The sequence below is a fragment of the Chaetura pelagica genome, unplaced genomic scaffold (genome assembly GCF_000747805.2).
Source record: "Chaetura pelagica isolate M959 unplaced genomic scaffold, ChaPel_1.0 scaffold408, whole genome shotgun sequence".
Lineage (NCBI taxonomy): Eukaryota > Metazoa > Chordata > Aves > Apodiformes > Apodidae > Chaetura > Chaetura pelagica.
The window spans coordinates 543,613-556,823 of NW_009954229.1; the positions used below are offsets into that span (position 1 = coordinate 543,613).

Here is a 13,211-nt window from a genome sequence, read left to right on the forward strand (position 1 = left end):
CAGGCTGCCCAGGGAGGTTGTGGAGTCTCCTTCTCTGGAGACATTCAAAACCCACCTGGATGAGTTCCTGTGTGATGTGCTCTGGGTGCCCCTGCTCTGGCAGGGGGGTTGGACTAGATGATTTTTTGAGGTCCCTTCCAACCTCTATGATTCTATGATTCTATGAGTCTATGATTCTATGATCCTATGATTCTATGATCTGAGCTGAGGGGATCTGAGGCTGCTTCAGCTCTCCCACAGCCTGGAAACAGACACAGTCTGTAGTTAACTGCTCCTCAGCAGAATTGTCTTTGAAGCTGTTACATTCCTGAAGTCAATTGGTGTTAATGGATTGCAGAGGAGAGAGGGGAACAAAAAGAAGCATTTTGGTAACCTCCCTGGTTCCAGAGATGCAGGAGTTGGAGTCAAGCCCCAGCCACATCTGCCCAGGTGTGAGCACAGGTTTGGGGGGCTCATCCATGTTTTCCTCTGTCTGAAGTTGCTTAAATTAACTGTTCTGGGAGCCAAACCAGCATGTGATTTACACGACTGGTGTGACAGGACCAGCTCAGCCAAAGTGAGTAATTTGTGGGCATAACAGAGCCTGAAATGTGTTTGAGTAAAAAAGTATTTAATAAATATTTGGCAAAAGGGAAAGTGGTTTATGGGCTGTTTGTTTGTAAACTAAAAATGGGAACAGCTCCTCAGGTTACATCTCTGCAGAGGGCTCTGGAAACACTGGGCTGGCCTGGGAAGGGTGATAACAAACTGTTGCCAATTTGAAAATAAGAGTTGCTGAAGATTTTGACAGTGCTAGAAGTGTCAAGATATTATTTAATTTTAACTTCAGTTGGTCAGTGTTTAGTACCCATATAACCAGTTGAAACAGCAGCAAAATTTAGTGCAAGAACATTGGTTTGTCTTCTGTAGAGGAAAATCAATTTTGGAGTGAGAAACACACCCTGAGAAATATCAAATGGTAGATTGAACAAGGTGAAAGTTCCCATCCAAGCTGAATCCTTTTCCTTTTTTGCCCCCAGTGATGGAACAGGCATGGGAGTGGGGAAAAGCAGTAATTTGGTGTATGAAATGGTGAGATTTCTGTGCTCTTAGGGAGCTACTGCTTTAGTACAAGAACATTGCAACTGTAAGAAGTTGAAGTAGGTTTTGGCATGATGCTGCATCTCCCTCCTCCTCATCAGAGCCCTGCCTGGGTGTTTGTGTTAGTTCAGAGTTGCTGTGTCAGGTCACACCAGCTTCCACACCCCCCAGCTCCCTCCCACCCCTTCCCACTAGTTCTCCACACGCAGCAGCTCCTGTGGCCTCTGCCTCCTCCATCCACACCAACACAAAGCTTGAGGCCCCTTAGGCTGTATGTGGGGAAGCAGGTGACGAACATTCACCCCCAGATTTGCAACAGCTCCAGGAGAGTTTGAATTTTCTTCATTTCAGCACATTGCTGCATTTACACATCACAGCCAACTCCATGGGACTGGGGGCTGGGAGAAGGGGGGCAAACCTGGCATTCTGCTGCTGTTGGATACTTCTTGGATGCTTCTCCTGGTGATTTATTTTCTTTCCCCATTACCACCAAGAATATATGTTTTAAAAACTCCTTTGTTTGGATTACTTTTTTGTCTCCTCCTGCTAGTTATGCTGCACCTGGAAGCAGTCATCTGCAGATTCTCATCACAGTAATTTTGTTTGATGCTGCACAGGAGAGAGTTATGACTCCAGTGCTAAACAGACAGTGAGATCAAATCTTGATTCCTAAAATTGGGTTTCTTTATGCAATTTCTTCTTGATCCCAGCCATACCCAGTTTTGACTCATGCAATGCTCTTCGTAGCTATTATTGCTTTACTATTGTAACCACAGCCAGGAGGAATTTCAACTTTGAGCTGCCAAGACAGTTTTAAGGTGTGTTCTTCCTTATGTTGTGATGATGCTTCAGTCACAAAGGGCTGCTCTGTGCTGTTTGATGGATACCTGCTCTTGTGCCCAGCAAAAGCATGTTTAGGATACCTGCTAGAGAAGTTTCCACAAAGGGTAAATGCCTTCTTCTGGGTGGAATGGTCTGTACCAGAACATCTCTGCTATTTCTTCTCTCCATTTTTTTCAGGCAGGGACACAGGCAGTCAGAGGTGTTCAGCTGCAGTGGGTGCCTCTTGTGTTTCAGGGTATCTGCTCTGTGAAAGGAGAACTTGGAATTACACTAGTGATTACTCTGATCTGTGTTCTTAGCTCCTTAGCTCGTCCCTTTTGGTTTGTGGGTTTTAAGCAGAAAGCCCAGAATTTATGGAGTGTACCAATGTGAGGTCTTGGAGATCAGACAATAAAGGGGAAAAAAATCTGAACACCAGAAAGTCCCCTAGAGGTGTTCTTTTTTTTAACTGATCCTTTAATTAAGAATACCAGACTGAGTGTATAAGATTATCAGTCAACATGTCTTAATTAGATGTAGTTGTCTTTTGTTGAGGTTCATGGTCATCAACTGCTGTAATGGCAACATTAGTTCAGGTAAAATTGTGCTGGTGAGGGACAATCTGTCAGCTGGAGAGAGGGAAACAGGGGGGGAATGTGTGCTCACCAGAGCCTGCCAGCAAAATGTGCTTTTGCAGCCATTCAGGTTTTGCTGCTGATGCCAGAACAGATCCCAAACCACCAGTGGCTCTGAGGCAAAGGGGTGAGGTTTCAGTGGCTCAGTGGATAAAGAACTGGATGGGGACTCTGGAGATCTGGGCTCAGTTTTCAGATCTTAGATGACTTTAAATACATCTCATCCCCAGCAAGTGCACAGGAAGCATTCAGATGATGTGATGGCCTTGCTGGTGCTGCCAACCTGTTGGCTGGCACCAAATGAAGTCATTAAAGACTTTGTGTGAGAGCCTCTCAGCAAAGGCATTTCCTTCTGAGTCCACCTGCTATGAAAGGCAATTCATAAATGGAAGAAAAAAAAGGGAGAGTAAAGGTTGATGTTACACAAACCCAAGAGCCCCCAATACTAAAGAAGCAGTCAGACAAATTGGTGAAAGATCATTGGCTCCTGAGGACAGCAGGGAACCATCACAGCTACTGTTGAGGGAGGCTGGAAGAGCTGTCTTCCTCCATGGAAAACAAAAAAAGTCCCACCACCCATTTTTTTTAATGTTCTTTCCATCAGAGATACCAGCTGGGTCACACAGCATCTGGCTTGCAAGGAAGTGTGATCTTCCAGAGGTCAAAACCCTCACAGCTCAAGTGTGGGGCTGCTTTGGCTTCTCCTAGATTTCCCCTATAAATAATCTGAGGTTTAATACAACTTTACAATTTAAAATTAGTGTCAGAGCAGAACTAAAAAGTCTGTTCCTATGGGCCAGAACTGGAGTTTGCTGTTTCTTATCTCCTGACCCTTTCTCATTTCCATCTTCCAGCCAGCACTTGTTTGGGCTTTGGCAGCTCCCTCAGCTTTCCCATCACAGCCACCCTGGGTTTCTGCTTTCTCTGGTACATCTCCTCCCAACCCCGGAGTTATATGTGAGACACCTACTTTCCATCTGCACAGTTCCAAATCAGAACAGCACATTTATGATTACTGCTGGTAGCTGGAGGGACTTCTGCTCTCACCCACTGCAGTTTTTCTCACCCAAAGAGGCAGCGCAGCAACCAGCCCATGGAGGTGTTTGTGTTCCTCCTGGAGACAAGAAGCCTTTTGCATGCTTACAGGATAGAGGATTTTGCTTGTGCTTGACAGGCATGGGTGTCATGTGGGCTGGGTGGTTTTGAATCCACAGATTATTATGGAAATTAAACCATCAGGTGATGGGAACACAAGTTGCTGGGTGTATTCTGCTTGAGCATCTTCATCACGATCTGCTGGCCAGACCTGGGAGAGATCTTGGGCCAGATCCCTGTTTGGAATCTCTACTCTTTTATAGCAGATGCTTTGAAGTCTTTCTAGCAGAAAGCTTTATAAACATTGACTTAGACCACGTTCAGACAGAGAATGAAGAAGTATTAATGCAAGTCAAGCATGCCACAGAAAACACGTTGGACATTTTCAACCTTTTCCAGATGTCTAACAAAACCTATTTTATCAGCAAATGTGTTCAGCTGTTTGTGTCCTGAAGCTGCCTGCTGCAGTTTAGATTTCTGGCAGAATAAAGATGTTCCTTAGACATAAAGCACATTTCAAGGTGAGAGGAGAGGGATTCAGACACACTGAAGAGAAGCACTGTCTGGAGAGCTGGGAAAGGAGCAGCTTGTTCCTTCCCATTGTGATCTTCAGCTGTGTGAGCATGGCCTGACCCCAGTGAGGGGTGTTCTCACTCATGGGCCTTTCCAGCTTGGAGTTAATGGATTTTTTCCCTTCCTAAAATTCTGTTGGATGTTATGGAGGGTTTTATTTCCCCACCTACACAGCTGCTGATGCTCCCTGGGGGTTCTCGATTGGTTCTGCCAGGCAGTAAGTGGCATTTGAATATATCAAGCTGTGACTGTTTCTATGTAAACAGGGAGACCTGTGCAACAGCCGAGCTTCAGGTAGGAAGAGCTGGGAACTGTCTGTGGTACTGGATTGGGAAAGTACCACGAGCTGGTACTGGAGTGAGAAGGGACTGGGTCAGTCCCTGAGTCTCTCCAGGCACCTTCCACTAAGTGACAGCAGAATTGCATCTAATCAGATTTAAAACTTTTATCACTAGTGCCAGGGCTCTGCTTTCAGTCTGATTGGTGTCTGCTGTGCTGGCAGGTTTTTTTAAAAATTATCTTCTGACATTTTCTGTATCAGTTTTTAGGTTGCAAGCTCAGGGGAAATGTGGGTCCTGGATTTGTGTATTTTTGTGCAAGTTGGGAAGAAAGACGTGTGTGTACAACAGATTCTGGGAGTGAGACAGGCCAAGGGAGAGGTTTGCTTGCCACATGGCACAGGAAGTAAGCAAGAATTAACATTGCTCATCAGCAGAGGAAGGACTGGCCTTGTGGCCAGCAGGCTCTGGACCCAAGCAGCCCATGTGCCAGGGCGCTCAGAGCCCTTTGCTGCAGGAAAACTTCTGCCTGGGAAGTGAAGTGCCCATCACCCTCTGTCCTCTCTCTGGTGTCTCCTGGCAGGATGCATGCTGAGTTACTGCCTCCCATCTTCACACTTACATCCAGCCCTGATCCCACCCCATGGAACCTGTGAAAGTGAAACTGAGACCACCAGCTACTGGGATGAGCACTTGGGCTCTCTCATTGTGCAGTCTCTTTGTTCAGGCATTGATCTCATCCCCTGTGTTCACTGCATAATTCCAGCACAAATTCCAACTGAAGATAGAAATCAAATTATGTGTAAAACTCAGTCTACTTTGAGTTGGCTCTTTCTTTCTCTCCTTTTCTTCTTTATTTTTATTATTATTATTTTTCCCTTTCTAGGAACAAGATGCCCATGAAGTTTAATCTCTCTTAGCCTTAAAAGAAAAACGGAGGGCTCAAAGTTATGGATCCTTTATACTTCTCCAACACCTTTAGCCCAGAAGTCAGCCCCAGCAACGTGAATTCCTCACTGCTGACTCGTGTGACAGAGAATGGGACACTCTCAGAGCAGCCCTCATTCAAGTACATCCACGAAGTCCTGATCCCCATCTGTTACCTCCTGGTATGTGCAGTTGGGCTCAGTGGCAACACGTTGGTCATTTACGTGGTTTTGCGCTACGCCAAGATGAAAACTGTCACCAACATCTACATCCTGAACTTGGCTGTTGCTGATGTGCTCTTCATGCTGGGCCTGCCCTTCCTGGCCACCCAAAACGCCATCTCCTATTGGCCTTTTGGCTCCTTTTTGTGCAGGCTGGTGATGACTGTAGATGGTATTAACCAGTTCACTAGTATTTTCTGTTTGACTGTGATGAGCATGGACCGATACCTGGCTGTGGTTCATCCCATCAAATCAACCAAGTGGAGACGTCCCAGGGTGGCCAAGCTCATCAGCGTGACTGTCTGGACATTCTCATTCTTGGTGGTGCTTCCAGTCATCATCTTTTCGGATGTGCAGGAAGACTTTCACACCTGCAACATGAACTGGCCAGAGCCTGTCAACATCTGGTCAGCAGCATTCATCATTTACACGTCAGTCCTTGGGTTTTTTGGCCCTTTGTTGGTGATCTGTCTCTGCTACTTGCTGATCGTGATTAAAGTCAAGTCTTCAGGGATCCGAGTTGGGTCTACGAGGCGCAGGAGATCAGAGAGAAAGGTGACCAGGATGGTGGTGATCATTGTGGTGGTCTTTGTGTTTTGCTGGCTCCCGTTTTACATGATGAACATTGTCAACTTGATATTCATCTTGCCAGAAGACCCTGTGTTGGTAGGAGTGTACTTCTTTGTGGTGGTCCTGTCCTATGCAAACAGCTGTGCCAACCCCATTCTTTATGGATTCCTTTCTGACAACTTCAAGCAGAGTTTTCAGAAAGTCCTGTGCCTCCGAAAGGGCAACGGTGTAGAGGATGGTGACCCCATTGGACACAGGCAGGAGAACAGCAGCCGCTTGCAGGAATCCATGTTAACCCACAGAAATATTGAATTCAATGGGCATATGCAGACCAGCAAGGTCTAAGGGCATGGCCTGGTGCTGCAAAGCTCTTGTAGACCTTGGGGACTTAAAGGAGAGATGTATTCATAGCAAAGCTAAAAACTGAGACCCACAAGCTCAAATAAAGGTACATAAATGTCTCTTCAGTCCCCTTCCTTTCCCAGCTAAAAGTGTTCTGGGTTGCACTGGGCTGTGATGGTGCTCTGGCCCTTATGGTGTTTTAGCTGCATCAGGTGTGTGCTGCCACTTTCTGTGCCTGGAGACCTGATCTGCTGGTGCACACTGCTGGCTTCCTACTGCTCTGGTGATGGAAAACAACACTAAACCTGTTTTAACTACCTTGCTCAGCTGAGTTTATGGCTGTTTTGCACTGTTTGGATCAGCTCAAAGCAGAAAACAACTCAGATAACATCTTTGGAAGTCTTCAAGAGGATCTTTTCAAAGAAAACCATGATTTTTTAAAGAGGAAGTTTCATACAAAAAAAGGCCACAGCACTGATCTTGACATTATGTAGGAGCCATGGCTATAATGTGCTGTGTAGTTCATTTACACTGTTTTACTGTCATTAACCCATGTAAGAGATTTGTAGTATTGGGGAATCTTTCCAACACAATAAGAAAGAATAAAAACAAGACTAAGAAAAAAAATTGCTGGAGGGATTCACTGTGTTCATGGTACTTACATGTTTTAAGGCAAACTGCATATAAAATGTAATGTAACCACTTTATTATTATGTAAGTGACAATGATTGTGAAGTCCTGGAAAAGCTGTTGTGTATATTTATTGGATCTGAGTGTAAGTATGGACATGAATATAAACTGTATTTTCAGAAATTAAAACAAGTTCAATCCCCTCCTGACTATCCATTTCATAGCTCTGCCAAAAAAAACATACAGATGAGTCTCTGATGCTTGAATCATCATAGATACAGCACAGGTGTTATGGCAGGGCAAGCACAGGGACTCTGTCCTGCTCTGACACCAGAAGGGAGGTCACTGTGCCTTGCAGTGTTCAGGAGCTCAGTAGATCCATGGAGATCCAACAGCTACAGTGGGACCATCCAGCAGGATGAGGGGAGCAAGGAACAGACCCAGACCTGCTTTCTGCCTCTTATCTGATCCAAGCTGCTCACACTGTCAAGTGAGGACCCTTCATAAACCCAAAGGAAGAAAGCAAATTAGATTTCTTTTTCTTTTTCTATCCAGGCACAAACTATTTCTTCTCCTTAGAGATTACTGTCCACCACCAGTGCCACCCATGCAGGTCAAACAGTTTTGTAAATAAATGTATTTGTGCAGAACAGCCAGTGGGGCAGGGGATAAAATAGGACAGGGCATCTCAGCTGTCCTTCCAATCTTGGTGACCTTTTGTAGCACCTCTAAAAGATGCAGCTGAGCCCAGCAGCAAACACCAGCCTGGTGTTTGTACGAGCAGGGCAGATTATTGAAATAACTGTAAACAGGGTGTGATGCTGAGATGGTTCCCCCCCAAAAGTGCAACCCAGAGAAGGGTGGACACGAGTGATTAATGTGAGAGACCCCCTGTTGAAATTACTGCAGATTTTGCAGGATGTATCCAGGTCCTGGTCCCTGCTTTGGCACATTGGTAGGCATGTCCAGGCTTCTCCCAGGAGCAGGCTGGAGCCCACCTTCCACAGCCCTGTGCTACAGCATGGCTGTTAATTCAAAATTACAGCACAACCAGGTTCACTTTGATTAATTCAGTTATGCAGGATCTATTATTTCCAGAATTATCAGGCTGTTCCAGGCATAAATCAACTCTCTTATCAGTTTTTGAGACACATGGAATAATTAGTGCAGGCCTTTATGTCATCTCTGCCAACTCCATCTGCCCCCAGTTGATTAGCCAGAAGTTCTTCTCCAGTGACAAAATCAGGAAAACCCATTTCAGTTCACAGATCATTTTGCAAGCAGCAGTAATCATTAATGCTCCCACAGAGGGAGGGTGCCCCACGTACCCAGCACTGGGAGCTTGCTCTGCAGAGCACAGGGATGCATTATTCAACTCCAAGTGTGCTGCTGAGAACATCTGTGCCATGGTCCATCCCTGGCTGAGCTGAGCTCTCAAGCACAGGGAAAATGAGCAGAATTAAGAGATCAGAGGGTTGTTCACACTCCCAGCAAAGCTGAGCAGTGCTGGTTGCTCTCACCAGCTGTTTGCTGTAGTAGTATTTGCTGTGGAAGTGGCAAGAACCAGTTATGAGCAGAGAATATTTGAATTGCAAGATTTAGGAATTTGCCCCTGAGGCTGAGAGATTCTGCCCAAACCACTTCACCCCTTGGGCACTGGTTTCTGGAGCTGTAAACTGGGAAGAATGGTGCTGATCTCTGTCAGGGCTGAAAGTCAGCACCCAAAAAGAGAACTTTTATACTTTGCTGTCCCCTACCCAGGTGCTTGGAGCTCCATAAAACTCCAGCCTGGCAGTCCTGGGGAGTGACAATGCATTGGGAAGAGAGGGGAAAGGTGCAGTCCCTGCCATCCTGAGGCTGCCTGGCAAAAGGGCTGCTTGGGGGTCTCAGTCTCAAAAAATAAAACCACATTGCTAGAATAAGTCTCACATCTCAAGACTGAGCATTGTAACAAGAAGCAGATTGAAGAACAAACTCCAAAACCAAAGAAAATAAAAGACCTCCTTGGTGGATTAGGTAAGAAGACAGAAGAATTGAGGAACACCCACATGACCAACACTTGAGTAAAAATTGGCAGTGTTGGAATAATGACAATTTCTGGGTAACATCTTATTTTCTCTTCAGGAAAAAAGGTAATAGCCATTTCAAACCTCACTGAGCATGAGAGGGAGCTAAAGAAGGGTGATTAATGAAGATTCAGAGTTTTATGCCTCTGTCATGTTAATCTGGTGTGATATCAGGACACAACAGTGTAACATCAGCCTGGTGTATTAGGGAGACTTGGTTTTCCTTTCCATGGTGACTTCATAACATGCTGGAAAGAAAAACCAACTGTGTTTCATGCCAACATGCTTTATACACATTAATATTGTGCTAACAACAGCATCATCTTTTACCACAGAGGAAGAGCTTTAGTGCAAACTATAAGCTCTTTGTGCACCCAGCAAAATTTCTTAGTCCTTTTCTCTGACTCTGAGTCAGGTCAGCATGTACTGGGTGGAATTACTATGGACTAATAATCTGCCATGGTCCTCAGGCTCCTGCTGCAGAGATTGGCTTCACTTTGTTAAAGCATTCTGAAGCAAGTACATAACTAAAAAGCCTTTAAAAAAAAAAAAAAAAGTGATCCAGCTGTTATTTATGATGCTAACTCCTAGGTTAGCATCAGCAGTAAAACCCCTGCCCAAGTCCAACTGGCCAGGCTGTTTTCTCAGCCCCCAGCCCATTGCCCAAGTGACAACACTGTCCCCTTGGGGACACAGTGGTTTCAGCCCCCTGGGATATAGGGGCTGCTTCACCAGCATGTCCAAGCTACCCCTGAACTCACTCCCAGGTCCAGATTGAGCAGAAGTGGAGCAAATCAGAGCAGATTTCAGTGTGAGATCAAATTTGCAGTCCACAAGGAAGCACAATGCCCAGCTAATCACCCATTCCTTTCTAATGGCCCAGTTGATGCTCTGACCACCAGTGATGATCAGAAAGACACAAAAGATGCTGACAAGCACTATCCACCTGCTGATCAAGCCAGGGATCCTCAAGCACTCAAGATTAAATCCTTCCAAGAAAGAATGGCACCAGAATGCAGAAAAACCCTCAGAAGTGTCTGAATTGACTTCTGATTCCTCTTCTGATTTACAGCAGAGAAGCAGGACTTGGCTCTTACTAATTTTCATTTTAAAAACCCAACAACAAACAAACAAAACCCCAAACCAATTTAGAAATATGTGCAGAATGTACCCATATGACTGAAAAGAAAAAAGAAAAAAAGCTTTCCATTATGCTAATGGCTAATTTGTTTTCTGATTTAAAAAAATCACACCTACTTTTATGTACTAAGAGGAGAGTGATGCTCACGCTCCAGCAAGTGGATAAATGTGCATTTCAGAAGGAATTCTTGTTTGGTAAACACATTTAATTGAATGCAACATATTCCCATAAAAACAGGGAACTAATGAGGAAGGGATGACTGTCTTGTCAGGCACTTTCTGTGAAGAAAAGATGGGCTTGTGCTTAAGGTGGCAGCTGAGACCCACAGGTCTTGACTCAGTTCCTAATTTTAACCTTCCCACTTGGTTGGCTGTGATTCCCACATTTTTCTGCCTGTAAAACTAGCCCAGGTTTTCCTTTCTAACACTTGTCCTGCATGGCAGAGGGACTGGAATGTCCCAGCACCAAGTGCATGTTCAGTGCTGGCACCACTGAATTTCCATCAGTTTTGCCCAAGTCTTGCAGGAAGTGTCACTTCTTACGAAAAGGATCAAGTCCTGGCACATTGATTTTGTGTCTCTGTGACCAAAGACAGTCTCCTTTCCCTCATTCAGGTGGGAGTTTTGCTGGTAAAACCTGTGCTAGCTGGTCAGTCAGGTGGCTTTTGTTGACAATGCATCTCCAGCAAGTTTGCAGCTGGGTCTGGGCACCAGGAGCCTGGGTGTCATTACTCCTGCCAAGAGGGACCACTTGGAAAGAAAATTGTGTTTCAGGACAACTCTCTTGGGACAAAGAGGATTGAATAGATGACACAGACTGAGCCTTGATGGACCATCCAACATGCTAATGAACCATCCATCCCTGGCACAACCAGGGTGATGATGCAAAGCTGTGCCAACCAGTGCTCCATGAACATTTTATCCTCAGTTTATGGAAAGAATGCTCGTAACTTGTACTCAGTAACAGAAAAGGAGGAATGAAATCTAGGTAAAGCCTTGGGAAATCACATCTCTGAAGCACATGAAGGAGCATTTTAGCATCCAGCAAGAAACAGGGGCTTTGATAACCTGAATGCTGAAATAGGAATGAAACCCAGGCTGCTGTGTCCTTCTGCAGCCAAATCTGCCCTTGATATTTGCTCCCTCTTATCTGTTGTGTTTATCACACTCAACCTTGTTCACAATTTCCCTCCCTATCTCTGAGCCACCAGCATATTTCCTGCCCTGCAAGCAGAGCTACGTGAGCAGGGTGATGCTCTGCTTCCTGTGTCCAGACCTTTCATTCAGACCTCCTCAAACCCCCTGCACTCCTCTGAATTACACTAAAAAAATATAAATTAATACTTCTTTTTCCTCCTCCCTGCAAATCCAGGATACCCAGGCACTGTTAGCTTTTTGCAATAGGTTTTGTATCTGACAGGTGTTTTGATATCTGCTGCCACCCTGTCTGTCTTGAGCAAGATCATTCCCACCAATGGGGCCATAACACCAAAGACCTTCAGAGGGTGAAGTATAAATCTGCATCTGCCAGGTCATCCTGCTGACTAATTTCAAGGCACAGCCAGGGGAAGGATTCTGCCAGTGCTTCAGAACCAACCTCACCTAAGTGGTATTAGCTGAATTCATTCTCTGCTGGTTGCTAATGACTGGCAAACAGATGACTGACTGGGCTGTGAAAATGCAGAAAGGATTGCAAAGTGTCAGTGTGATCTATGAGAAATATGTCATTCCTGTTGCTAAAATAATACTGAAAAGGCAGGGAACTGTTTTTGCCAAATCCTCTTTATGCACATTAAAAAAATTAGGCATGCTCTTCATTTGCATTAGAGCAGAGTATCTGGTTAAATAGATTCAGCAGGTTTTCAGCTGGGCTGACTCATCTTCCTCCCAAGCCTGGCAGGACCCTTGGCCACCCATACCTGTCTCAAGCTGAGCCACATGGGAGTGTCCCTGCCCAGCCCAAAGGTGTTTACATCCTGCCCCTCTTCTCTTCAGCCTTTCACTGCACTGCCAGCTAGATTTATGCTCTGAAGGATGATGAGAAGGGGCATATTACTAATCATGAAATCCATCACCTACCCCAAGGACCTGATGGAAGAGGTCCCACAGAGATGCTAACACTGCACTTGCCAACTCCTGAGATTGCTCCCAGGAGCCCAGCTTGGTGGGCTGGCCAAGCACAGGCCTGTGCAGTGGTGCCTGCACTCAGCATACCTGCCCCAGGCAACAGCAGAAGGACAGGGATGTCCTGCTGGGACCTCAGCCCTGCGGCCACTTGGGCCACCTGCAGCTGCTGAGGAGCTGGCCCTGGTCCCACCTCACCTGCCTGGCTCCTGCTGGCAGTGGCTCTGCAGCTCCAGGCTGCTGCAGCAGCTCTGGGGAGCCCTCCTGACCCCCCTCAGCCCAAAGCAAACACAGTAGCAGAGACATCTGCCCATCTGGAATGACCGGGCAATACCAGCAGGGTCCCTCCAGCACAGCCAGGCACCCTCTGCCACCCCCTGCTGCAGGAAAGGAGCTCATTCTTGCATTACCTTAACGGTGGAAACTGTCTGCCCTGCTTTGATTCACTCTCAGCCCTGTTTCCTCTGGTCCCCAGTCAACATTAATCTTAATTATGTCTCAGTTAACAAGCCTCTAAGAGTTTATTAAACAGGCTTTTGTGTTCCCTAATTGAAAACCTCAGCACAGAGCGTCTCAGCCTTGCTTTGACAAATTGCTCCCAGAGGTTGGTGGAAGGGAGAGGGGACAGGGACACCATTTCCAGTGCCACCACATCACCCACCAGCTCCTGCAGCATCTGCAGGTGATGGGGAGAGCTGGGGCACTGGC

At 45.9% G+C, this 13,211-nt stretch overlaps 1 protein-coding gene across 1 annotated transcript; it reads left to right on the forward strand.

Moving 5' to 3' along the window:
• The first annotated feature begins 5,433 nt into the window (after positions 1 to 5,433).
• SSTR5 (somatostatin receptor 5) lies at positions 5,434 to 6,546 on the forward strand. Its single transcript, XM_010003577.1, has one exon. The coding sequence runs from the start codon at positions 5,434 to 5,436 to the stop codon at positions 6,544 to 6,546; it is 1,113 nt and encodes a 370-aa protein (XP_010001879.1).
• The last annotated feature ends 6,665 nt before the right edge of the window (positions 6,547 to 13,211 follow it).